Source organism: Ursus maritimus, unplaced genomic scaffold (assembly GCF_017311325.1).
Source record: "Ursus maritimus isolate PB19 unplaced genomic scaffold, ASM1731132v1 scaffold_5, whole genome shotgun sequence".
Classification (NCBI taxonomy): domain Eukaryota; kingdom Metazoa; phylum Chordata; class Mammalia; order Carnivora; family Ursidae; genus Ursus; species Ursus maritimus.
Window position 1 is genome coordinate 79,619,350 of NW_024426663.1, and position 27,964 is coordinate 79,647,313.

The 27,964-nt window shown below is 42.1% G+C and overlaps 1 protein-coding gene across 6 annotated transcripts; it reads right to left on the reverse strand.

Annotated features, from left to right (window-relative positions):
* Positions 1 to 357: 357 nt before the first annotated feature.
* On the reverse strand, positions 358 to 25,850 carry LOC103680629 (immunity-related GTPase family M protein 1). Of its 6 annotated transcripts, none has more exons than XM_008710127.2 (5): positions 25,612 to 25,850; positions 9,625 to 9,740; positions 8,821 to 8,902; positions 6,323 to 6,552; positions 358 to 3,802 (listed from the first exon to the last, which is right to left on the reverse strand). In XM_008710127.2, exons 4-5 carry the CDS (start codon positions 6,521 to 6,523, stop codon positions 2,591 to 2,593), a joined length of 1,413 nt encoding a protein of 470 aa, XP_008708349.1. In that variant the 5' UTR covers positions 6,524 to 6,552; positions 8,821 to 8,902; positions 9,625 to 9,740; positions 25,612 to 25,850; the 3' UTR covers positions 358 to 2,590. The 6 variants fall into 6 exon arrangements, with proteins under 6 accessions (XP_008708349.1, XP_008708348.1, XP_008708345.1 ...); XM_008710126.2 differs by lacking the exon at positions 9,625 to 9,740 and adding an exon at positions 9,741 to 9,887; XM_008710123.2 differs by having other exon boundaries at positions 9,625 to 9,887.
* Between the last annotated feature and the right edge of the window lie 2,114 nt (positions 25,851 to 27,964).

The window sequence follows — 27,964 nt, forward strand, 5'->3', positions numbered from 1 at the left end:
ATGATACCCATATAAATATACCAAGATGAGGGCTGTATAACACAGGCTGACCAATGTGATACCTTTGACTACATTAAAGTGAAATCTTCTCTTCATGAAAACAAATGCATAAAGAAAGTTTAAAAATCTCCACAAATCTGGAGAATTTTGTATAAATTTAGTCAACTAATGATCAAGGGAAGGAAAGTATTTTAAAAATTCCAGAAGTCAATAAGAAAAACTGAAACAATCCAGCACAGAGGTGGGCAAAGACATGACAGGATGTTCATAGAGAAAGAAACACATATGGGGAAAAAATAGAGAAATTACCACAAATTAACTAGTAATGAGACAAATTCATCTCTGTGCACTATGAGATGACATCGTTAATTAGTTTAATTGCAAAATTTGAAAAGGCGGACAAATTCAGGTATTGGTGACAATGTAAGTTGATAGAATCTCTGAAACGTGGCTGCTGGGAATGTAAAGCAATACAATCTTTTTGAAGAAACTGTATGGCTGAATCCTATAATTGCATATTCATGTGCCTCAGGACTCAGCATTTCCATTCCTAACACTCTACCTAAGAGTCACTCTGCAAATATGTGCAGGAGACATGTGGACATGTGCCCCTAACAGCTGTCTTCATAATTGTGAAAAAAGAGTGGGTAGGCATTGACAGAGAACAGAAAAATAAGTTCAGTGACACATGTTGGAAGGATTGAACCACAGGTATAGGAAAGTAAATAAGCTTGGTATAATGTTGACATTAAATATTAATTTATGGAGGCTTCTCAATGCTGAGTGTTGATGGAAGTGCTCCAGGTCCCTGGTCCCTGGTGCCATTTCTGAACCCCAGGGATGAAGAGTTCCTACTATTTTCCATGGAGACAACCAGGTGTCCATCCACAGAATGTGAATGGAATTGGCATTGCATTTTTCACTGGCAACATGGCATTCCTGAAGAAGATGGATCTTTCAAGTTCTAAGAGAACATGATGATGTATCCAGAATCCTACTCAGTTAAACTATTTATTGAAAGTAGTCACAAAATAAAGGCATTAATTGGAAATGCAAAGGCTCAGAAAGTTCACCACACTGAGAACTTTTTTCTCACTTTGCTTGGGAATGGATGCAATGTAAATGAGCAGGGAACAGGGAATCCACGAAGCACCAGCACCCCCAAGGTAACTGATGGATGTGATTTAGGCCTGTGCCCCAGGCTGGGAGAGCAACTAGTCCAAGTGAGAATGAGAATTAGAGGTCTTGCACAGGACACCTTCAGGGAGAAACCTAGCCTCCTCTTCCTTAGGGGAGTGCTCACATTAAACTGTCATTTACTCTCTCTCTCACTACTGAGCATGGCTTTATCTAGCACCTTCCCTTTTTTTTTCTTTTCTTTTTCCCCCTGCTTTCTCTTCTTAAACACAGAGCCTCAAACTGGATAAGTCTGTGTGGCCTGAGGCTGGATGAAATGACCTATGAATGTTGGCAGAGGCTGGTCCTTCAATAGAAAGCATGGAAGAACATGTGCAGGGATAAGGAGGGAAGGGCTATAACTGGAGAGGATGCAGCTGCTTCATGCTGGGTCCTTGCTGGAGTGAGTGTCAGAGAAGGAGGCAGTCACTCACAACTGTCAGTTCTCTAAGGAACTTCTTGATAGCATTATCTGCTACCTGTTGGTGTGGATCAAATTACCCTGAAACTTCGTGGTTTAATACAAAGGTCTATTTGCATATAGATTCTGAGGGTCAGAAATAAAGGAACAAGCTCAGTTGTATGGTTCTGGATAAGGGTCTCTCCTGAGGTGGTAGTCAAGCTATCAGCTGGGCTGCATCTTCTGAAGCCTTGCTGGGGCTAGAGGATTTACTCCCAAGATGACTTACTTCCATGGCTGGCAGTTAATGCAGGATGCCTCGGTTCTCATGCACATGGCCTCTGATTCTTCAGGACCTCTCCAGTAGGTTAGTTTAAAATTTCTATGGTTACTAGGCAGAGAGAAGAAAAGGGAGAGGCAGACAGAGAGAGAGAGGGAGACAGAGCTGGAGCAGGAGCAAGACAGAGCCAGTGAAACGAGTGTTTATAAGACAGAGCTGCACTTTTCATAACAAAGTTCTGGAATTTTTGGACATTTCATTATTGCTGCCATATTCCATTAGCCACTCTAGGGAAAGGGTTTAAACATAGCCATGAAAATAGGAGAAAATGTTGGAGGCCATCTTAGAGTGTCTACCACTGACCTACAGGCAGGTCAAGATTGTATGTGTCCACAGAGTGAGATGAGAAGTGAAAGAACACGGGTGTTGGAGAAATGATTGATAGTTAAGTGATAAGAGGATGTCAGAATGAGATTGTATGTCACACTGAACAGATCTTTTCTGCCACCTTTGGATACAGGCTCATTTAATAAATGACAAAAGTAGAACATATTTGGGGATTTCCTGACATGGACTCAAAATGAGCAAGTCATCTCATATACCTCAGGAACATAGAGTCAATAAAAGTGGAAGTAATTGAGCTTGATTGAGAATTCAGAAACGGGACAGTGTGAGGAGAGGACCCCAGATGTCCTGACTTCCCTCCAGAAGGAGACTGCTGAGACATCACTTCCTCAGATGATGGACTGTGTCAGGATTTTCTTCAGGATGGCCCTGGTGTCCTTGGCAACTATTTCAAGGAGGCGTCTGTGTTTCCACTTCCTCAGGGAGTTGAAAATAAAGTCACCTAACAGTGGGATGCATCTCAGAAATGAATATAAACAAGAGACTGTATTACAATTCATGCAAGATAATGGCCAGTCCTCTCTGAGGACGGAGTATAGATCCCGAGACTTCATAATGGCCCTATATTCCTCCATGGGTTTCCCCATACTCTGAGCCATCTGCTGGAGAGATTCATCATCCACACCAAAGAGCAAGCGGTAGGCCATCAGACTCTCCTCCAGATCATCTGCATTCCAGATGCCAAGCGTGTCAAAAGACTTTGAGACTATTTTCCCCCTGCAAGTGGTCACTTTGTCCTTAATGGCCTTCTCATAAATGTGGGACAGACTGTCTAGGGGACCATGGTATCTGATGTCAGAAATGTCCCTGTGCAAGGTGCCCCTAAGCTTTGGGAAGTCATGCAATAAGGGTTCAAGGCTGGAAACCAGGAATATGTTGGGTTCACACACTCCCTCCTTTTGGAGAGTTTCCCGGATATTCTCCCAAATATTCTTCAAGAGTCGTTCCTCCAAGAGGGCACTTGTGCTGAGATCCCTGTCCAACTTGGTCCAGACGACATAGAACCTCTTTCCTAGGCCTTGGATGATTTTAGCAAGCTTCGCAAGATTCATGCTGAACTGTTCAGATGCAATGATGATGAAGAGGTCATACTGGCTAAATTTCATCTCTTCCATATAGCTCTCCAGGCTTTGGATAGCTGCCCCTGTTCCAGGTAGGTCCCACAGCACAACGTTGGGAAAGTGGGGGGAAAAGTAGCGAGTGGGAATCTGGGTGGTCCTCACCACCCCAGTGGGAGCTGAGTCCTCCTCTTCATGCCCGATTCCCCTCAGTGCATTGATGAAGGAGGACATGCCATTGCCAGAATCCCCAGTCACTGCAATGCTCACTGGGGCATTGGATGCTTTCTTCAAGGTCCCCCTAACCACAGAGACCACCTCCAACAAATTCCCTCCTCCCAAGGCCTTTTCCATGTTGATGGCAATCTCCTTAGGGAAGACACTCCAGCCCGTATTGTACGGCATATCAGAGGCAGTGGATGTAAGTAATGGGGTATGAAGAGAGTGGGTGGGCTGTGTCACATCACTGAGCAGTGGAGTGTCCTACAGAAATAGGAAAAGCAGGGGAGTTAGGAGGGCCAGGCACACAGAGTGGCAGAGGCATCATCAGATTTGGTAACCCAAACTGAGTGTATCAGATCCACACCCAACTCCCTACAAAGGCACTTAGATGACAAACAGCAAGTCTCTGCAAAAATGTTTGATAATTTGCCAAAAATGTAAACAGATTCAACCATAGAAAATGAGGAAATCCTACTATTTGTAACAACATGTATGGACCTTGATAGCATGATGCTAAGCAAAATAAATCAGACAGACATATACTGCATTTTCTAACTGATGTGTGGAATCTAAAATTAAAATAAACTAAATTCATAGAAAAAGAGAACAGACTTGTGGATTGACAGAGGCACCGGGGGAGAGGAAGGGGAATTGCAGGAAGTATTCAAAAGATACAAGATTTCAGTTATAAGATAAGGAAGTACTAGGGATGTAATGTACAGCCTGATGACTATAGATAACGCTGCTGTATGATTTATAAGAAAGTTTTCAAGGGAATATACCCTAAAAGTTCTCATCACAAGACATTTTTTTTCTCTTTTTTCTTCTTTCTTTTCCTCTTATTGAGATGGTGGATTTTGGCTGAACTGATTGTGGTAATTACTTCACGATATATAGAAGTCAAATCATCAGGGTGTAGGCCTTAAACTCATACAGTGATGTATGCCAATTGTTTTCCAATAAAACTGATAAAATAATTTAAACAGAGTCACCAAAGGACCCAGCAATTACATTTGTAGGTGTATACCTAAGAGGGATGAAAACATACATCTACAGAAAAGTTGCATGCAAATATTCACAGCAAAATTATTGCAGTAGCCCCTCAGGTGGAATTAACACAGTTGTCCATCCACTGTTCAATGGATAAACAAAAGCGGTCTATTCATACAAGAGATCAGTATTGGGCAAGAAAAGAAATGAAGTACAGATACCCGTCACAACATGGAGGAACGCCAAAACATTATGCTCAGTGAAAGCAGACCACCCATCAGACCATGTGTTCTATGATTGTATTCATATGAAATGTCCAGAAAAGGCAAATCCTCAGGCACAGAACATATATTCGGGGTTTCCTAGATCTGAAGGGCAAATGGTATGAGGGAAAGAGAGGTGGCAGTCAAGAGATACAGGATATCTTTTGCATAATGAAAATGTTCTAAATTTGATCATGACAGGAGTACGACTTTGTGAATATATTCAAAGCGACTGAAAACTTTAAAGGGATGAATCATAGAATGTGTAAATTATATCCCAATAAAGTAGTTGAAAAGAATAACAGCAGAGGAGCTCATTTAGGAGATGTGCACATGTTAGGGGCTCAGAGGAGACCGTTAAGGAATGCTCTCCACCTATGGTACCAGTAGTCCGCTCCTAAGCAATTTATAGGTGGAGGCAACTTGAGCAGAAGAACATCAGGAGGGTCACTCAGTCAGGAGGCTAGGCAGGCATGGGTACTCCTCCACCCAGCCTGGGTGAGCAGGATGTCCCACTGGGGATGTCTGTAGGGCAGACGTAAGATTTGCCAACTCTCCATACGCTTCAATCCTGAGGACCAACACATCCTCAATACATATGTCTTCAGAGTCAAGAACCATTTTATTATTTTAACAGCAGGGAAGAGTGCATTTTCCATATCTTTCAGCACTAACTTCATACATAAATGCACACCTAAGAAATCCCTGCCCCTATACACTTTAACATTTAAGTTACATGAGCTTTCCAAATAATGTCCTACTGATTTTTAAGTCAGTACTTATGTTTGTACTTGATTGTTCATCTTTGTTGTGATTATTATTATAAGTATTAAAGTTCTCCAATGAACTTTCTCCTGTAAGCTGAGCCCTGCAGTAATATTGCAAGGTTTTAAAAGGTAGAATTGGAAAAGAAAAATGGTTGGGATTATTTAGTGGACTCTCTTCCTGGGGGCTACACATACAATGCTACCTGGTGGACTTTCACAATCCCACAAGTTATGACTGCTTGCTGTGGTAATTTCCCTTAAGACATATGCTATCTCTGTGTGCACAGATGCAAATTTTAAAACGTTTTCTAAGACTGACTCCTTGCTAAGGAGTTCTTCTGTGAGGCCATGAGGCCTTCTATTGCATGAGGGCTTCCCTCCCAGATCCATCTATGTAGGATTCTCCTGATGCTCCTGGAGATGAGACCTCACATCCAAATGCTCAGGTTTCTGCTCAAAAGGACTGCAGTCCTGTCTGTAGGACAAATTTCATGTTGAGCTCCAGGTCCTATGGTGCATCTTGTTACCCATCACACTGGCTTTCCTCTCCACTGGTGTGTCCTGCTTTCATGACTGCTCCCCAGATTTCTGTTAGTGCTTTCATCCAGCATTAGGCCAGGACACACCCTTCCAATGAGGAAATTGCCAAGAGCCCTGACTGAGTTTTCAGATAAGCTTGGCCCATGGTAATGTGAATGTTTTCACCTTGATACTGAGCCCCAGTGTTCTGTCTTGTGCAGCAGGGAAGCCAAGCTACCCACCTCGCAGGACTCCAGTGAGGGTTTCATGTTAAGATCCAAGTGACGGTCTGGGCAGGCCTCCCAGCAACCTCTTGGTGAATTCTCTCTAGTCTTAGTATCTCTGAGGAAGACTTTTCTCTGGTTCTTCTTATTCCCTCCAACTCTTACCGCAGTGTATGAAGATTCTGATCTGTGAGTCTGTCTGGGCAGGATCTTCTGCATGCCTTTTCTTGATTAATCTTCTCCAAGATCTATTAGACAAGTGATAGTATTATTCCTGGTCACAGATCAATAAACAGTGTCTCACAGATGAGAAACAAGCCTCAAACTGCACAGCAATGATCTGGGATCTGAGATTTAAGCCCTCAGTGTGATTCTGTTTCTGTATGTACAGGAGGGGAGGGGAGGACGATCCTAGTAAATGCTGAATCTCCAGCCCCAGGGGGTGAGGGATGGCTGGATGCTGAGATGTTTCTCCTGGGGATGTGGGTCCACTTATTGCTGTCAACTACCATTCACCTCTCCCTGGATGCACCTTTACCAATCTGGGGAGAGAATGGCAATCACAGTTCTCTCTCTGCTCCCATCCTCACTCCACATTGAAGAAAACTCACTGATTTCCAAGTGTCGAGGGCAATCCCACAATGTGTCCCCCCGCATCTCAGAAAATGTGGCAGGGAACTTAACCCCCATTGAGAGATGGAGATGCCTAATGAAATGATCAGGAGATGCTGTGGTTCAGAGGGAGGGTAGCTGATGTATTATGATCTGATCACCATCCCATCTGCTTGGGACCAGAATCTCCTGAGGCTTGTGCCTACAAGGTTTTCAGTGTCCTCCATCAACAGAGGTGCACTAGGTCAGCAAAGATGTTGCCTCGTGTTACAGGACTGGAGGTGCCCTGAGCTTGGTGAGGGGGTGAATGACATGGTGGTGGGCAGAGCACACATGGCTAAAGCTGGCTAGAAGTCAGAAAGATGGAGCTCTGGGCTGGCTCAGGCTGAAAGAACACTCTGGAGCACTCTTAGATAAGACAAGCCTCCCTTGTCCTCATACTCAAAGCCTTCTTTAACACCTCTCTTGACTATGATCCAGAATAGCCTAAATTCTTGTGTATGGGGTACACAGAGGTTCGTGGAGGCCTGAACTGCCACCATGGCTCCAAGGAGACAATCTCCTGGGTGAGTCCCAGGCTCACTGATCTGGCTGTGTGAAGGCATTTCTGCTGCCCCTGAGAATGCTATATAATCTTCTTGCCTGTAAGTTTGCCCCTAATATGGGATGGAGAAGGCTGGGTGTCCTTATCAGTGGTCTTGTGGGACCCAGGCCAGCCAGAATAAAGGACCTGGGCTAGTGCCCTTGAATTCTTTTCAAGGTTTGTCTAAATCCCATCACAATTTCCACATGTACCCATCTCACCTTGACTTCCCATGTGCTAGATCAATTGAAAAACCCTGTGTCTTCAAAAGGTGAAAGTCCCAGAAAGTATTCTGTCATCCCATGTTAGATGCTTAGTATCACAAAAATACACATGCACATCTTGGCACTTACAGTAAATTTATTCCCTAGGCTCTGCAGTGCCCTTAGCGCCCAGCAGGTATGGGACACATTTCTGTTAGGTGAATGAAACACAATATACCACTGCATATCCTCCACTTACTGGATGATGGATAAATTAACTTTGCTTCCTAAATCTGTCATCTGAAATGTTGAAGCCAGCTCCTCCACAGCCCTTTGGAAAGCAAGTAGGAGCTGGGGCAGAGTATGACACCCCCGCATCCTAAGACGGGTGTGGGAGGTGAGCACAAACCTATACTTTTCCAGACTATTTCTGTGACTATGTCTGACCCAACCATGGACTTTGCACCTATCTACTCACCCAAGACCCCGTGCTATTGAAGGGGGCATCTATTGAGGCCCTGTAGTACCAGCCACAGCTCCCTGTCCCCCACTACCTGCCCATCTGGTCCCTGCCCTGCACCTGGTGCTAGACAACCCTGCACATGGGACCCTCTCAGGATCCTTTTAGGGAGTACTGTGCCCATGTGTCACTGCCATCATAGGGTCAGACAGGTGTAAGTCCATGAGAAGTTTCAGGTTATTCCAGGAGTAGCCAGTACATATGTGTCTGCAGGACATTGAGGCTCAGATTACTGACCCAGGAGTTGAGGAGAAGCCATCAGAGACAAGCCCAGATGCAAGTGCTCCCCCACTCCAAGATTCCTTCTTGTAGATCCTGCTTATGTGAGACCTCTGATCTTCCCTCTCTAAATAGAATTTGAGGGTCCCTGAGTAAAGAGACATAGGCCTTTATGGAGGGAGCCCAGGGAGCAGATTCAACTAGAGAGGGCAGTTGTGCTTGCAAGAGAACCAGACCTTGCTAGCAGATCTTTCAAAGTCTTCTGAAGGAGACCAGCAGTGAGAGATGCATTTCACATAGGAACTAAGGACCCACTCAACACACATGCATGCACACACTTGAAAACATCTGACAATGATTTTGCCAATAGTTTGCCTACCCTCCATTTTGATCTACTCCATCTATTCCAGTGGGTAACGTTTTTGAACTCTTGTTATAATGCACCAAATAGATTGCAAGACCTAAGAAGCAGAATAAAGAACACTCATGAGTGGATTTCCCATGCAGGATCCTATTTAGTTCGTGTGATGCCCAATTATCTTGAGCCACGAAGCAGGGATCAGACTTGGACCAGCCTAGAAATCTAAGGCATCAAGGACTTTTGTAGTTTGAATGCAATGTGGACCAAGCCCCATTTTTATCATCATAGGTTAAGGGTGAGGGAAAAAAATCAGCATATTGATGTATTCTAGGAGAGTAAAATAAACATCTGCATCATCAATGGGCATGAAGCACAAAAGGACCTGGTCTGGGAAAGAGTCTTTCAAGACTCCACCTCACTGAGGTAAAGGATGGAGTTGGTGTCTAGCAACAAGCACAGTTTCTCCAATGCAGATACATATGTGCATTATTATACATTGTCTAAAGTCTGTTAGACACCTTGTTCCTGATACCCCACCCCTAGTCCCTAATCCACAGATGGTCCATCCAGTGTTCCAGATAGACTCTCCCAACTCCAGTCTACTCCGGAAATGGTCATTGTCTTACATCCTACTTAGACTCTGAGAGAATAGGAATAGAAAATCATGCTGTCCTTTTGCTACCCCAATGCTATGAACATGGAAATGATAGGGCCATTGCCTCCACACTGGAGGGCTAGGTGGGTTTGGAGCAGCCAAAGAATTTGGGTGCTAAGTTTTGTCCCTGAAGAATGTCAGAGAGGGGCCCAATTGTGAATACTCACTGAAATGGATAAGCCAGTCCCCAAGCTCTCCTTCCCTGGTGTCAGGCTCCACATTTCATATCTTCATAGTAGCAGGGTTATTGGCCAAGTTGGGTTGTAGGAGCTCTCTCGCTTACCTGCTCCAGGAAGCAGAGGGATGACTGTGATCAGGCAGATACCAGTGGTCTTCCTGGAAGTCACCCTTCCCTGGGGAAGGGTCCAGCCCTTAAGCAGAAACAGTTCCCTCTAGGACCATTCCAAACTGGTTCCATACCCAGGATGCTCTGTAAGGAAAGAAGGGAATTGTGTTGGGTTGGGGTGTCCTAGGAAGAGCCTAGAGAGGACAGAAAAGGAGTTAGGAAGGTGAAAGTGCAGGGTTTTCTGCTCCAGTGCCTTTCTTGCTCAGAGCTGTGTCATTTCTGGATAAAGTTGGTGGCAGGGTCTCAGCCCAAGCAGAGGGAAATCAGGGATGTCTCCTTTCAGTTTGTATTCCTGGAAATCACACCAGTTCTCAAAAAGGGGCAGAACCAGCCTCACTTTCTCCATTCTGGAGGGTGGGGCTCCTACAGCATTTGCCTGAGGCTTGTGCACCTTCAGCACAGAAGCTCAGGGAAGGGTTGGGGTGCTCTGAGACCAGCCCTGCTATATCCTACCTGAGATTCTTCCTCCCATGTCAGAACCCAGACTACTGAGAAGTCCACATTCAGCCCCTGTGAGTCTAGCCCCTCAGACAGTCACAGACACTGCCCACAAAGCTACTCCTTGGGGCTGCTCAACATTCCTAGCTCACTTCCACCCATGGAGATCAGAGTGCAGAAGCTATATACGCTGTGACTTTCTCTTCTGGACCCCAGCTAAGGCTTCACCTGAAGTCAATGCACCTGCCCCAACCCGGTCAGGATCTGAGCCCAGCACTGCTCACTACTGTCTGGGTGACTTTGGGTAGCTGCTTAACCTCTCAGTGATTGTCATGTCCTCATTCTCATGAGGGAGCCAGAAGGAAAAACAACTCAGGGTGATTGTGGTCACAAGAGGCCCAGGAGAGGGCACAGTGTGACTGTTACAGAGTGATAAAAAGGATGTTTTATGAATTTCTGCCAAGATTGCCAATGTCCATAACAATTGATGAAATCCTTCTGTGCCTAAGACCCTGTGAATTTGTCATTGCCATCCTTGATTCCTTCCGTGGGTCATGAAAGGACAGCTGACAGGTTGTGCACAGGGAAGGCAAGGATCATTTTAGTGAGCCTGTTACAAGGGACATGGCCAACACTGAGGGCTGCACATGGTCTTCCTGGTAGGATGATCTGAGGAAAAAGAGGTGGAGTTGCCCTTCTGTTTCTGACACGATGGAGGAGGTAGAAGCCTGCCAGGTCTGAACTATGCCTACCCCAACATCCCAGTGGGGACATCAGCATGGGTCTTCCCTGGAGCCTCCTCCCTGTGAGAATTCACCACACCAGGCCATCAGCATGATTGCAAATGGCTTACCTGAGTGAGTCCTTTCCTACCCTTGTAGTTCTCCTATGCTATGCTCCTCCATGTAATGGGGGCAGTGGGAGGAGGAAAGAGGAGGGAAGCTGACTCTTTTCCTATCCCAGCTGCAGGTCTCTCACTGAGTTGGAGGAGGGGCTGTACCAGGGCAGTGGAGATTTCCATTCTGCAAGAGTCTGGAGGTTGTATGCTACACAGAGTGGTCCTCTACTCACTTGAGTGGGACCAAGAAAGAGGGAGGTTCTTAAGGCATTCATCGTGAAGAATTTATCTCCCTTTCTGAACCAAGGAAATATAACAATATCCTCATAAACCATACTTTTTGATATCCTAATGGTGACATAGGAGCAGCAAGTCTGACTCTGGACCTGAGGTGGGCACAGTAGGGCATCAGGCCCCAGTCCACTGGGTGCAGAAGACACTGCAGACCAAAGCCAATCAAACAGGGGAGCAGCCCCAGAGTGATTTTCACTCACTGCTGGGGAGCAGCCCAGCCCTGGGGAGCCCCTCACTGGGAGCTTTCTGTCACTCAATACGAAGGGCCACATCACTGCCCGGGTACCTGAGTCTCAGAGGCATTTCCTCCCTTGCTATTGAGAGCTGTACTTGGCTGTCTGCGTGTGCTCATCTTCATCCACAGCCAGTTGTCAAGTTCATGTGTGAGCTTGCAGCTTTGCCTTGCGGTTGGTTCTACCTGGAATCTCAGTCTCTCTGTCCCCTGCCTCCTCCCTGAATGATTTCTCAGTCTTTCTCCCATCATAGCAGTGATTGTCTCTGTATGTCAGACAGAGAACATTTCTCTGATGTCCCCAAAATATGGCAGGATGGAGAGAATAACAATCTGAAAAGAACTGAGGGTATTTCCCTATTTTAAATCATTTACTTTCTTGTGTAATACAATGATCACCTACACACTGAACAATCATGCCAGGAATAAAACATCTCTAACAACATATATCTCCCTGTGTTCCTATTCACTCCATTTCTGTTCACAGTCCCTGGGTAACAGTTTCATGAACTACATGTTTATGATTCCTTTCTTTTATTTGTGGCCTTATCACTTACATATGCATGCCTGAACAGTATATTGTTTAGTTTTCTTGAAGCATTTTTTATGGGGTATGCTCTTGGTTCTTAGTATTTAATCTCAGCACTGTGCTAAAAGATTAATTCCTCTCTAAATAGCTATGGTTCAAGCAAAGCTGTTTTAGTTTATCTCAACTTACTTATCCATTCTCTATCAGTTTGTATCCTCTCCTTTTTCACAGTTATGAAGATTATTGATAAGAGCACACGCCCACATGTCTCCTGTACATTCTGTTTAGTATTTTTTAAGGTTTTATTTAAAATTTAGTTAGCTAACATACAGTGTAATAATAGTTTAGTTAGCTAACATACAGTGTAATAATAGTTTCAGGTGTACAATATAGCAATTCAACACTTACATTTAACACCTGGTGCTCATACAGCCATGAGCACGCCTTAATCCCTATCACAGGTCTCCCCCACCCTACCCTCACCACTTCCCCTCTGGTTACCATTACTTTGTTCTCCCAGTGTTTATAGCAGCATTATGTACAATAGGAAATTATGGGTAATGCTGCTCTAAACATCGGGGTGTATGTATTCCTTCATCTCAGTGTTTTTGTATATTTGGGGTAAACACCTAGTAGTGCATTGCAGGGTCGTAGGGTAGTTCTATTTTTAACTTCTTGAGGAAGCTTCATACTGTTCTCCAGAGTGGCTACACCAGCTTGTATCTCACCAACTGTGCAAGAGGGTTCCCCTTTCCCCACACCATCGCCAACTCTTGTTGTTTTTGTGTTCTTGGTTTTAGCCATTCTGACAGATGGCGATACCTCATTATCATTTTGATTTGTATGTCCCCATCCATCCCTTCACTTTTAATCAGCAGGTCCCTTTAAGTCTAAAATGAGTCTCTTGGGGACTCCTAGGTAGCTCATTTAGTTAAGCAGCTGCCTTTGGCTCACGTCATGATCTCGGGGTCCTGAGATGAAACCCCACATTGGGCTCCCTGCTCAGTGGGGAGTCTGCTTCTCCCTCTCTCTCTGCTGCTCCCCCTGCTTGTGCTCTCTCACTTGCGTTCTCTCTCTCAAAAAAAAAAAATAAATAAACAAATAAAAATAAATAAATAAATAAATCTTTATAAAAACTAATAAAATGAGTCTCTTGTAGGCATCATATACTTTTTTTTTAAAATCCATTTTGACACTCAATGTCTTTTGATTGGAGTGTTTAGTTCATTTACATTCAAAGTAATTATTGATACATATGTATTTATTACTGTTTTATAACTGGTTTTGCTATGATTCCTGGAGATTTTCTATCCTTTCTTCTATTTGTCAGTTTTGGCCTCTCCTTTGCACTGAAAACTCAGGTCTGGGGCACCTGAGTGACTCAGTCGGTTAAGTGTCCAACTCTAGATTTCAGCTCCCATCAAGACCTTAGGGTCATGAGATCGAACCCTGGCTGGGTTCTGCACCGCGCATGGAGCTGCTTGAGAATCTCTCTCTCCTTCCCCCTCTGCTCCTCCCCACCACTTGCATGTGCGCACACTCTCTCTATCTTTCAAAATAAAAAAAAAAAGAAATTAAAAATACTTTGGACTGGCCACATAGTGTGGGCAGAGGTTTGTGCCTGTCTTCATGGGGAGGGGCCTCTATACTAGGACTGAGGCTAGCTGATTGAGAAGGGTAGTCCCAGCAGAGTGCAAGGGGATAGGGCTTGCTGTAAACACGTGAGGCTGCCAAAATTGGCCTTGTGCTGCTTCCAGCAATTGGAGCTGAGGTGGGTCGAGGGAAATGGCAGAAGGCACATGAATTGTTCCAGGAGAGGTATCTGTATGAATACTTTTTTTTAAAGACTTATTTATTTATTTATTTATTTGACAGAGAGAGAGACAGCCAGCGAGAGAGGGAACACAAGCAGGGGGAGTAGGAGAGGAAGAAGCAGGCTCATAGTGGAGGAGCCAGATGTGGGGCTCGATCCCCTAACGCCAGGATCACGCCCTGAGCCGAAGGCAGACGCTTAACGACTGCGCCACCCAGGCACCCCTAAACAGTTCTTTCTGAGGTCATCCTTCAAGAAGAGCAAAAAATCTCTTCCTTGTATGCCAAGTGTTCTTCAACTTTCTGTTTCCAAGCTGTCTGAACCAGGTTGTTTGCCTGCCTTCTTTCCAGAAGCAACACAGCCAAGCCTGCTGATGCTTAAAACTCCTGGCTTTAAGCCCAAGTGGTTGAAAGCACTCATAATATTTAGCCTCTCTTCTTTTCCAAGTCAATGGCTGTGGGATATGTTCTCCTGGTGTGTTCCCCCATATGCTCCTCTCCCTCTCTCTCCCTCTCTCTCTCTCTCTCTCACCTTCTCCACACCCATGGCCGCCCTCATCTCTGTGGCACCCAACATCGCTTTCACCCCTAAACCATGACACTACACTCTCCACCTTCTTCAATGTGGCCTCTTCTCTCCCTTTAGTTGTGGAGTTTGTTCTGTCAGTCTTCAGGTCAATTTCTGGGGTATTCAGGATGATTTGATAGTTATCTAGTTGGGTTCATGGAACAAGGGGAGCCTAGGCTCCTCCTGATCCACTGCATTCTTCCTCTTCCCAAGCCAGTATCCTTAATGAGAATAGATGCAAATTTTTTCAACAGTATACCAGCAAAGAAAATTCAACATCGTATCAAAAGAATCATACATCAGGATCAAGTGGGATTTATTTGGTATCCCAGGGGACACAAGCATAATTTCACATGAGCAAATCAATGTATATACTATACCACATAAATGGAATAAAGGATAAAAATTAGATGGTCAACTCAGTTGAAGCAAAAAAAAAAAAAAGCATTTGACAAAATAAAATGCTTTTTCAAAAACACAATGCTCAGCAAATGAGGTAAGTCAATGTAATAAATGCCATAGAGGCAGACCCCCAGCTAATGTCATACTCAACAGTGAAAAGAAGAAATCTTTTTCTCTAAGATCAGGAAAATGACAAGAACGCCTTGTCACAACCATTCTGTGTCTGCCTTCAGCTCAGGTCATGATCACAAGGTCCTGGGACTGAGTCCAGCACAGGGCTCGTTGCTCAGTGGGGAGCCTGTTTCTCCTTCTGCCTGAAACTCCCCCTGCTTGTGCTCATTCTCTCTCTCTGTCTGGCAAATAAATAAATAAAATCTTAAAAAAAAAAAAGAAAGAATTACAACAGCATCAAAAAATAAAATAAAATTCTACCCATTGGTGAATAGATACAGAAGATGTGATTATATATGTGTATATATAAAACATACAGTTCATATGTATATATAAAGTAATATTACTCAGCCCTAAAAAAGAATAAGATCTTGCCAGGGATGCCTGTGTGGCTCAGTCAGTTTAGCATCTGCCTTTGTCAGGTCATGATCCCAGGGTCCTAGCATCAAGTCCCACATCAGGCTCCTTGCTCAGTGGGGAGCTGGCTTCTCCCTCTCCTGCTCCCCTGCTTATGCTCTCTATGACAAATAAATAAATACAATCTTTTAAAACACACACACACACACAATAAGATCTTGCCATTTGCAACAACAACATGAATAGACCTAGAGAACAAAATGCTAGGTGAAATAAGTCAGACAGAGGAAGACATATACCACATGATTTCACTCATACATGGAATTTAAGAAACAAAAGATACAAAGAAAAAAGTAGAAAAAGAGAGAGAAAGACGCTGAAACACAGAACACAAACTGGCGGTTGCCAGAAGGGACTTGGATTCAAGGGCTGATTGGTAAAATATATACAGAGGATTAGGAGTACATTTTTGGTGATGAGTCCTGAGTGATTTATAGACTTTTTCACTCACTATAGTCTACAATTGAAACAAAATAAGATTATATGTTAAGTATACTTCAATAAAAATATCATACATCTGCTATAGTAGCAAAAGTTATTTGGTTGCATTTCAAAAAAAAAAAAAGAATAAAAGAATAAAATACTTAGGAATAAATTTAACCAAGAAGGTGAAAGACATGTGTACTAAAAACTCTAAGACATTGATGTAAGAAAGTGAAGAAAACACAAATAGATGTAGAATATTCTGTGCTCATGGATTGGAAGAAATGATATTGTTAAAATGTCCCTACTACCCAAAGCAATCTACAGATTCAATTCAATCCCTGCATTTTGCACAGAAATACAACAAATGATCCTACGATTTGTATACAACCACAAAAGAACCTGAGTAGTCAAAGCAGTCTTGACAAAGAACAAACTGAAGGTATCACACTTCCTGATTTCAAACTGTATTACGAAGCTATGGTAATCAACACAGCATGGTATTGCCATAACAACAGACACATAGACTATGGAACATAATGAGTACCCGTAAATAAACCAAGGTATATATAGACAATTTATTTATGACAAAGGACGCAAGAATATAAAAAAGGGTAAGGACAGTCTCTTTAATAAATGGTGTTGAGTAAACAGGACAGCTGCAAACATTAACACAAAATGGATCAAAGACTTGAGTTTAAGACCTGAAGCAATAAAACTCCTAGAAGAAAATTTATCTGGTAAGCCCCTTGAATCAATCATAGCTATGATTTTCTGTATCTGACTCCAAAAACAAGGCAACAAAAGCAAAAATAAACAAATGAGATGGAATTAAATCAAATTAAAAGGCTTCAACACAGCAGAAGGAAATCATCAAAAAAAATTCAAAAAACAACTTATTGAATGGGATAAAATATTTGTAAATCACATCTGAAAAGGGATTAACATCCAAAATATATTTTTAAAAAAACTCAAATACTTAGTAGCAAAAAGAAAAAAAATGTATGATTAAATGATTCACAGAGGATCTTACTACATGTTTTCCCAAAGAAGACTTAGACAGATGGCCTAAAAGTGCATGAAAAGATCAACAACATTCTATTCTTCATGGAAATGCTAATCAAAAGCACAATGACACATCACCTCACAGTTGTTAGAATGCCTATCCTCAAAATGATTGGAAGTAGTAACTATTGTGGAGGATGTGGAGGAAAGGGAATCATTATGCACTGTTGGTGGGAATGTGAATTGATGCAGCCACTATGGAAAACAATATGGAATTTCCTCTAAAAATTGAAAATAAAACTACCATATGATCCAGGAACTCCCCTTCTGGGTATTCAACAATAGATAAAGAAAAACACTAATTTGAAGAGATATATGCACCCCCATGTTCATTGCATCATTATTTACAATAGCCAAGATATGAAAACAACCTAAGTGTTCATCAATGGATAAAGGGATAAAGAGAATGTGAGATAGGTATGAAATTTGTGGTATATATTTAATTGTGGTATATAAGTTTGAATATGTATAATAGTGATATATAGATATATATATACTGTAATAGTATTCAGTTATGAAAAATAATAAAATCTTGCTACTTGCAACAATATAGGTGGACCTTGAAGGCTCTAGCTAATTGAAATAATTCAGAGAATGACTAAACCCATATGAACTCACTATTTGTGGAATCTAAAGAACAAAACAAAACAAAAAAACCCTAAAACTATGAGATCCTAGATAAAGAGAACAGAAAAAGTTCTCTGGGAGGTAAACTTTCTGAGTCTTTGGATTTCCAGTTAATGCCTTTATTTTGTAATCACTTTCAATAAATACTGTAATTGAGTACAGGATTCTGGATAGAACATCATGTTCTCTTAGAACTCTGAAGATCTACCTCCTTCCAGCATGCCATTTTGCCACTAAAAAGCCCAATGCCAATTCCATTCACATTCCTTGGATGGTCACCTGGTTGTCTCCATGGAAAACTGTAGGAACCCTTCATTCCTGGGGTTCAGAGGTGTCATCAGGGACTAGTAACCTAGAGCACTTCCACTTATCACTCAGCATTCAGAAAGCTCTTTAATGACAGCTGACATGAAAAGACATGGAGGAAATGGAAATGCATATTACCACGTGAAAGAAATCAATCTGGAAAGGCTAAATACTGCACAATTCCAACTGTGCAACATTCTGAATAAGGCAAAACTGTAGATTCAATAAAAAGATCAGTGGTTCCCAAGGGTTCAGGGGAGGGAGGGATAAATTGGTGGAGCAGAGAGGCCATTTAGAGCAGTGAAACCACTCTCTGAGATATCATAACAGTGGCTCACTGGTGGACAAATTATACTTTTGTCAAATCCCATAGAATACACAACACCAAGCATGAATCCAATGTAAACGATGGATGTGGAGGGAGAAAGATAGATCAGTTTGGGTTCATGAGTTGTAGGATGGGGTGAGTCATTGACAGTAGGGAGGCTGTACTTGTGTGAGGGCAGGGGGTACATGGGAACCCTCTGTATGTTCTGCTCAATTTTGCTATGACACTAAAACTGCTCTAAAATCCAGTCTACTGAAAAAGGTGATGGCTGTTGACATTGTTCTTCACCGTTGGCATTGTCCTTTGTTACTTTTTCTAAGTGCAGTATGTGTTCAGCCACTACATACAGTAGGATATATATGATATTACATGCATACATACACATAGAATAAAGCTATATATAAGGGGATGCCAGGGTGGCTCAGTCAGTTCAGCATCCAACTCTTGGTTTTGGCTTAGGTCAAGATCTCAGGGTCCTGGAATGTAAACCAACATTGGGCTCCTTGCTCAATGGGGATTCTGCTTGAGGATCATCTCCCTCTTCCTTGCCCCTCCCCTGCTTGCAGGTACTCTCGCTCTAAAATAAATAAATAACTCTTTCAAAAAAAAGATATAATCATGCAGTATAAAAATTAGAAATAAATACGAATACCTGTGAACTTAACCCCCAAAATTAAGAACTAGAATGTTTCTTGTATAAGTGACTATTCCCACACATTTAGCCCTATATCCTGTCTCTCCATAGCTCTTCTCAGACATACAAGACCTTCAAATTTTGTGTCTATCATTTTTTGTTTCCTTCGGCTTTTACCACGATGTGTGTTTCCCCAGAAAATCTATCATTTAGTTTTCCTCGGTGGATGTCTTAGAAAAATATGATTATTTTGTGTGTCATCTTCTGTAAGCTGCTTTTCACTTACAATTGTTTCTATCACATGGCTTTTCCATTTTGCCAAGATAGTACATATAATCTATTTCTTTTCAATGGAAATTTGAGTTTGGGGTTCCTTAAAGTTGTTTCTTTCTCTTCAACACAGTTCTGCTATAAACATGTTACATGTACTTCTTATATACTTCTGCAGAACCTTCTCCAGAAATAGGAGTGGAACTGGTGGGTCATAACATACGGATTCTTACACATTGCACAAAAGGAAGAGAATGCATTGCTTAACGAACAGCAACAAATTTCCCATCATTCAGATATTTTCAGTATGTCTATCACTGCTGGATAGTTGAGAAGGATCTGCCTGCCCTGACACTGCAATGTGAAGTACACTTGTAACTTGGTGTCCGTGATCACCCATTTCTGTCTTGAGGAGGTTACATGGTGTCAGATCACATCTGCATCTGAGCAACTTCCTGAATCATGTCCTTTACTCTGTAGGGGCTACTGGCTCCTCTTCCTGGGTCTTCCTCTGAATGGACTACCTCAGGGGTGCTGGGGTTGTCAGACACACCCACACCATTCTCTAGTACAACTCTATAATTACACAAGAAGTACTGCTACTAAAAAAGTTTTTAGACTTATGGTTTGTTCTGGACTAAAGTATCTATCCCCAAGTTCCTATGTTGAAGGTCTAACCCCTATTGTGACTGTATTGGACAAGGTTCTTTAGGGAGATAATGAAGGTTAACTGGTCTCAGATGGTTGGGACCTTAATCCAATATGACTGGTGTCCTAGAAGAAGGGGAAGAGACACCAGGGATGCACACACAGAGAAAGGCCATGTGAGGACACAGCAGAAAGGTGATCATCGCAAACCCCAGGAGAGAGGCTTCAGGAGAAGCAAAACCTACCGGCACCTTAATCTTAGACTTCCAGGCTCCAGAGGACTGAGAAAATAAATTTCTGTTGTTTAAACCCCCCAAGTCCATGGTATTTTGTTAAGGCAACCCTAGCAAACCAACCCTCTGAAGATTTATTTCCAGAATCCAGTCTGATTCCCAATAGGCTTTTATTCCAATTCAATGCCTCAGCTTCTCTCCATTGGATTGGAAGTGTGCTTTTAGTCAGGTTTGAGAGGATTCTAAAGAATTAACTCCCTTTTCCTTTGTCACTGAAGCCTTGAAAACTCTCCTTCTCTTCTTTCTAACACCATTACCAGCCCTGGGGAGTGTCTCACCTGGGTACACGAGCCCAAGAGGCGCCTGGCTGGCCTCCACCCAACTCCCATAGAGGCTCTACCACTATTCCTTTACCATCACCATGCAACAAAGGTTGGGTTCCAGTGTGTAACAGAGCCAGAGAAGCCCACTGAGACCTTGAGTGTGTTCTGAGCACTGAGGCCACACGGCTGGGTTCATGTCCCTGGGTTTCTCTTGGGAGTATGGTGAATGCAGACTTCCCTGACAATGGCTGCTATCACTGGATCTGACTAAAGAGGTATTTTATGTTTCTGGAGTGTAAAATAAATTTTCTGTCTTCTGCTTCATGACAACTTGAGAAGCTCAAAAAGTTGACTACCCAAAAACCATGAGACCACCTCATATTGAGTCCATTTTCAAATTTAAACATTCAGTGAAAAGTCCAATGAAGTCAATGATGATAGGAAAATGAGTGTGCTATCTGAGAAGGAATTTAAATGACTCAAGAATCCAAGAAAAGCAAATGTTGGTTCTGTGCTTCTACTATCAAAGATTAGAGACCAAGATGGGCACCTGGGTGGCTCAGCTGGTTAAGCACCTGCCTTTGGCTCAGGTCATGATCTCAGGGTCCTGGAATCAAACCCCACATCAGGCTCCCTGCTCAGCAGTGAGTTTTCTTCTCTCTCTCCCTTTGCCCCTCCCCAACTCTTGTGTACTCTCTCTTTCTCTCTCAGAAATAAATAAAATCTTAAAAAAAATTAGAGACCATGAAACTCTGGCTGTCTGGTGGCAAGATGGGTGTCCAGGCCGGTGAAGTAGAAATGTTTCCTATCCTCACTAAGATCTGGGTGGAACTTCCTTTGAGACCATCACATTTGCCTTCGCTCATAAACCAGCATGTGACTGTGACCCCCAGCACCTCCATATTAGGGAAGGTGGTGGCTGTGGAAATGTTTCCTGCCCTCAGTATTCTCAGAGGCCAGTGGGAAGAAGCAGACAATGGAAAGTAGGCGAAACATTTAGAATGAGATTACCCAAATCAAACTCTGCTGTGTAGGGAAGGAATGTGTCTCTCAGGTAAAGACTGTCCCAGGGCTAATAGGAGGTGCACTGTAGGGAATATGGTCAATGAGATTGTAGTAGTGGTGTATGGTGACAGCTGGCAGCTGCATTGTGGTGAGCACAGCAGAACATATAGAGATGTTGACTCACTGCGTTGTACATATGAAGCTAATGTAGCATTTTGTGTCCAATATACTTCAATTATTTTTTTAAAGTATCCCAGCAGTTCTAATTGAAGAGTAAAATGAGGGAAGACTTAACATTGTGAGTGTGTGAAGTCCAGATGAAGCTTGTCTCCTTCCCTGCTCTCCACAGTGATCAATCCAGCAACTGAAGCAGCACCTGGAGGCCTCCTGGCTACCCCAACTTTGGCTGCCTCTTACTATCTTTCCTCCAGCAACAGACTCTGGCTCAGCTCCTCCACTGACCAGGCCAGTCACAACATCACCCCGGACCTCATTCCTCATGCATAAAATAAGGAGTTGGAGAATGATGGATTTGAGGACTCCTGATGCATCAGTATTTTTTGGTTCTGTGACTCCTGGAAGCGTAAGAGGACAATTTCCCTGCCCAACTAGGTATAGACTTGCACACGTGCTCACAGCAGGTTGGACTCAGTCAAGGGCTTCCACTGCCTTTAGGAGCCTGAGGCTTTACAGATGGAGGAGACAGAGTCCCAAAAACTGACCTGACACTGAACCACTTTCTCACACCACACACAAAAATGAACTCAAAATGGATTAAAGACTAATTTCATAAAATCCTAAAACCATAAGTATCCTAGAAGAAAGTATAGGCAGTAATCTCAGACATCAGCCATAGCAACATCTTTCTATATATGTCTTCTGAGGCAAAAGAAATAAAAGCAAAAATAAACTATTGGGACTACATCAAAATAAAAGCTTGTGCACAGTGTAGGAAACTCTCATCAAAACTAAAAGAAAACCTACTGAATGGGAGAAAAGCCTAGCTAATGACATTTCCAATAAAGGATTAGTATCCAAAATACATAAAAACTGACATAACTCAACACCAAAAAACAAATAATCCACTTAAAAAATGGGCAGAAGACATGAACAGACATTTCTCCAAAGAAGACATCCAGATGGCCAACAGACACATGAAAAAGTGCTCGACATCACTCGTCATCAGGGAAATGGAAACCAAAACGACAATGAGATACCACCTCACAGCTGTCAGAATGACTAAAACAAAAACACAAAAAACCAGAAGTGTTGGCAAGAATGTAGAGAAAAAGGAACGCCTTTGCACTATTGGTGGGAATGCAAACTGGTGCAGCCACTCTGGAAAACAGTATAGAGATTCCTCAAAACCTGAAAAATAAAAATACCCTACCATCCAGTAACTGGAATACTGGGTATTTACTGAAAGAAAACAAACACTAATTCAAAGGGATACATGCACTCTATGTTTATAGCAGCATTATTTATAAGAGCCAAATAACGGAAACAGCCCAAGTGACCATCAATAGAGGAATGGGTAAAGAAGATGTGGTATACATATACAATGGAATATTATTCAGCCATAAAAAAATTAAATCTCATCATTTGCAATGACATGGATAGAGATAGTACAATGCTAAGGGAAATAAGTCAGTTAGTGAAAAACAAACACTATATGATTTTACTCATTTGTGGAATTTGAGAAACCAAACAAATGAGCAAAGGGAAGAAAACAGAGAGAGAGTAATGTGTAGAAATGTTGAATGACTATATTGTAAACCTGAAACTAATATAACACTGTATTTAACTATTCTGGAACTAAAATGTAAAACTTAATAAAAATAATAAAAATAGCTTGGGAGAATAATTGAGGTCTCATAATCTTTTACTGCTCATGGGTAATCAAAGCATAATTGCTAAGAACAACTAAATTAAATAGATGTAAATTAATTTTTTTAATCTATACTAATTTTTTTAAAATTTAGGTAAATTTTTAAATCATTTCTGAAATCTTTTTGAGAAACGAAAAGTCAGTTTCACTGAGTGAAAGTAATGATTTTAGTTAAATTTAGTTAAATTTCTAGATCGTATCTAAACAAATTAAAATCGTGAAACATTAATTACTAATCATACATGTCTCTAATTTTGGCTTCTTTATTACTGAGAAACCAAAGATAAATGTAAGTCTGTTGGTAAACTTTTTTGGCATACTGTATGGAAAGACTGTACTATAAAAAAAGCATATGTTTCTGGAAAACGTGTATTTATAAACTTCCCATCGCAAGAACAGAATACTCATCTAACACTCAGTTAACAAGTGGTTACTACTTTATTTTCACTAAAAATTTTCTAAGTGTTAAAAACTCTAATGTGTGTGGTTAAAGCTACTAAAAATTTAAAAAGGGAACATCTTGGAAAGAAAGAAAACCTGGTTCTGTGCTTTTGGTAAAAAAGAAATGTATATACAAACTGAGGGCTTTAGAGGGGCGGGGGGTGGGGGATACGGATAGGCTGGTGATGGGTAGTAAGGAGGGCATGTATTGCATGGTGCACTAGGTGTTATATGCAAGTAATGAATCATGAAACTTTACATCAAAAACTTGGGATGTACTGTATGGTGACTAACATAACATAATAAAAACTTTTTATAAATTTTTTTTTAAAAAGAAATATATATAGACTGGAGAAACACTTTTTTTGAGGCCAAAGAAAGTTGTAGAAAGATTATGAAAAATGAACCTTTGGAAAGTAACTTATTCATGGTCAGGACTGACAAGCATTGCAATGAATATGTTCTTATAAAAAAGTAAACTGGTGCAAAATTAGAATTTGGTTTCTTGCCTGTCAAAAGGACAAAGATTTGCTTGTTTATTTTAAACATTTGATCTACTTTTGGTAATAGGTTGTGAATGTTCCCTTCCATTTAAGTGATCTTCCTAGAAAACAAAGATCCTATGTTTTATGTTCTATTTGTATAGGTATATAAGTGTTCTAGAAATTATGTGAAATTCCTGGAAATGTGACACATCCTAGTGTAATGTCATCACTTGTAATTACTCTCTTACTTTCTTAAATTGCTGTTGTTAAAACTGAGGCTCACACTAAAAGGACTGAACCAGAGTATCAGGAAAATGCCCCAGCTGACTCTCATTTAAAAGCAGCCAGCGAAAGTATCTATAAAGATTGTGGCACATGTGGATAACATCCCTTCTGCTGCTGCAAAAATGTCCCCTCATTGTGAGATGTCTGCCATTCTGTTGCCAGGGTAACATGGCAGCACTCTGCTTCTGAATCAGAGAAAAAATGATGGGTAACCAATGGCTCTAAGCTGAACAAACAGTCAGGGTTTTAGCAAACACAAGACAGCTGCTTGATTCTTCTTGACTCACTAGCAAACACCTTTTTTGTTGTTTTTCATTCCTTCACCCATCAGAGTGCACTTAAGATGATCCAAACTATGGCTAGACAGTGGAGGGGAGACTTCTATAGAATTGTGGGAACAGTTTACCAGCAATGTCTGACTTGTCAGACCCATTATCTTGCAAAAATTATTTTTCCCCCAGAGGACTCACAACTCCTTTGAGAGACACTTGAACACCCACAGCTGGTCTTTATTCAGTTATCACCTAGCCTGGGTTACCAATGTGTTCTTCTTACTGTGTGTGTGTTTTCCAGTTAGGATGAAGCTTTGCCCTGAGTCAAAGCTGATGCCCTCACAGTGGTAAAGGACCTGTTAATGATTTCTTTCTTTTTCTCCTCTCTTCTTTTAAAAACATTTCCTTTCCTACAGCTCAGTGGAGCTCCTTCCTATTATTAGGTAAATGCTGCATAATTCATGAATCTTTAATAAAGCTAATGGCTCTTTAAAATTTATTTATTTGAATTTTGTCATTAATAGATAATACATGCATTATCTCCCCAGGGAAAGGTAGTTAGGCATGAGATGGGGGGGGGGGGCTCTGATGCAGAAGTTCTTGGGGAAAAGCCCCTATCCACTGACAGCCCTGACATTCACATTATCCTTCTGCAGTTCACAGGCACAAAGTCTGTTCTCCAACAGCCCTCTGAAAATGTCCCAAATAGTTAGATTCTCTAACTGGATTAAGCCATGCACCAGACATCCTGCCCCTCAGCCTTCCTAGTCCATAGTACCCAAAATCGAACATGCAGTCTCTCCCACCCTTCTGCTTACAAATCTGTAATTCTATTTTTAGACCTGCACTCAATCCAAAGTGATTTCTTGCTTACCAGCTTCTGAAAGAAAAGAGACTTCTGGTGTTGGAGTTGAGCTCTGAATGTGTCCCCAGGCAGCACAGGAAATGCTGAGCCTGGATGAAGCGCTCCCTGCAGCTCACAGCAGAAGCACTCCTCTGCACAGACTGGCCTTGCACTGGAACAGATCCTGTGTCACTGCAGAGCTTTAAGGGCTGATTGTCACCCCCAAATGTCTACAGTGCCTGTGAGGAGCGGGCAGGACTTAAATAATCTCTGGCCTCTGCTCCACCCTCACAGGAATCTGGCCAATAGTAAGAAGCAGCTATCACATTACAGAACTCTGCATTTGCAAAAACAGAAAGTGAAATCAGAGTTCTGAGGGCTCTTTTTCCAAGAAACACAGCATTGCCAGGAAGTGAAACTGAAAGTCACCGTGGCCATTGAGAGAGAATGTTTCGGCATCATGAGTGAGAGGAAGGCACAGGATCCCAGGCAGAGGGCTTCTCAGTGACATCTGAGAGGTCACACTAACCAGGGTACAGGCTCCAGGCCAGACAGAATCTGAATCCAGATTCAGAGAACACAGGCCTGCGTCTTGGGAAAATGACACTAGTGGCCCCCCTGTTAACCATGGACAGCCCACACTCTGTGGGGAGTGAAGCCTTAAAAGAGTGTATCTAGTCCTTGTCCCTGGTTCCTGGCACAGAGCTTCAAAAACCCTGGGAATTTCCTGACTTTTGGTTGCTGACTTTGTTATGCTAATGAAGTGATTGCTGGAAGGATCCTAGTTAGCTTCAGGTCAGTGGTTGGTCACCAGGAAGACCAACCATGTGAGTAGAGGGTGGAGACTTTTGTCCCGCTGGACTTCTGGGGAGGAAAAGAGAGGTGGAGTTTGAGCTCAGTCAAGCAGCCAATGATCTGATCAATCATGTCTATGTAATGAAACCCCAACCAAAACCCTGGACACCAAGGCTCAAGTTGGCTTCTTGGTTGATGTTTGCATTGATATTCTGGGAGGGTGCTATGCTCTGATTGCATGGCGAGAGGCACAGAAGCTGTGTACTCCCTCCCAGACCTCACCCTATGTGTATTCTTTTAAATAAAACTGTACGTGTAAGTATAACACATTCCTGACTCATTAAATCATTCTAATCAATTAGCAAGCCTGAGGGGGTTACAGGACCCCTCTAATTTGCAGATAGTTGGAGATCCATGTGACCTAGGGAATCCCCCCAAGTACAGCTAGTGTCGGAAGTGAGAGTCTTCTCAAGGACTGAGCCCTGAAACCTGGGGAGTCTTTGCTAACTCTGGGTGGTTAGTGCAGGAACTGAAAGGCAGTATAACCAGTTGGGGTGGAAACTGAGTATGGAGCAAGCCTGAGTCCTGCGGAGACATATTCTGGCTTTAATTTTTTTGGCTTTTTGTTTTTTTTGTGGGTTTTTTTCCCATTTATTTCGTGAAAAGAAATTAACTACGTAGTTTATAAACCAAGAGCTATTAGATGTATACTATGGATACAATGGCCAGAGGGCACCCTGTCATCTTTACAGGTCCTTTTAATGAACATTGAAGAAATATGCACATCTATTATCTCCTCTTTACAAAATGGCAGCATCCCTACACAATGTCCTGCACCCCGGGTTCTTCATTTGCTATTTGGTAATTGTTCTAGATAAGCACACTCAAAGCTCCTCCTGTTAAAAATATTTGTATTAATGTCTTTTCAAACAAACATCTGGTAAGACAAATAGCTTAAGAAATAAGACCTATGTGAACTCAATAAAGCTGTCGTTCTAAAAAAGAAGGAAAAAAAATGGGACACCCCATCAGCCCAGTAAACACTCGGATCCCTGCAAATAGCAGCTCTTTCCTCCAACCTGGAATTTATATCCCCCACACACCAGTTTTTGATTGAAGAATAATTAACATAAAATATTATATTAGTTTTAGGTGCACAATATTGTTTCAACAACTCTATACATTACTCAAAGCTCTCCACAGACGTGCAGTCACCATCCATCACCATACAGCATTGTTACTATACAATTGACTATCTTCCCTATGTTGTACTATTCACCTCTGTGACTTATTTACTTTATAACTGGAAGTTTGTGCCTCTTAATTTCCTTTATTTATTTTATCTTCCCCTCCCCCCCACCCACCTCCCCTCTGGCAACTACCAGTTTGTTCTCTGTATTTAATAGTCTGTTTTGTTCTCATTTGTTTGCTTGTTCAAATTTCACATATAAGTAAAATTGTATAGTATTTGTCTTTCTCTTTCTGACTTTTTCTCACTTAGTATAATACCTTTGAAGTGATCCATGTTGTTGCAAATGGCAAGCTCTCATTTTTTATGGCTGAGTAACCCATTGTGTATGTATATACA

Coding starts and splice junctions, on each gene's coding strand:
- LOC103680629 (XM_040622644.1), bottom strand. CDS start 6,523: ATGCAGAAGATCCTGCCCAGACAGACTCACAGATCAGAATCTTCATAC. Junction 3,803..6,322: donor CCTCACTGGAGTCCTGCGAG/GTGGGTAGCTTG, acceptor CTATTTCTGTAG/GACACTCCACTGCTCAGTGA.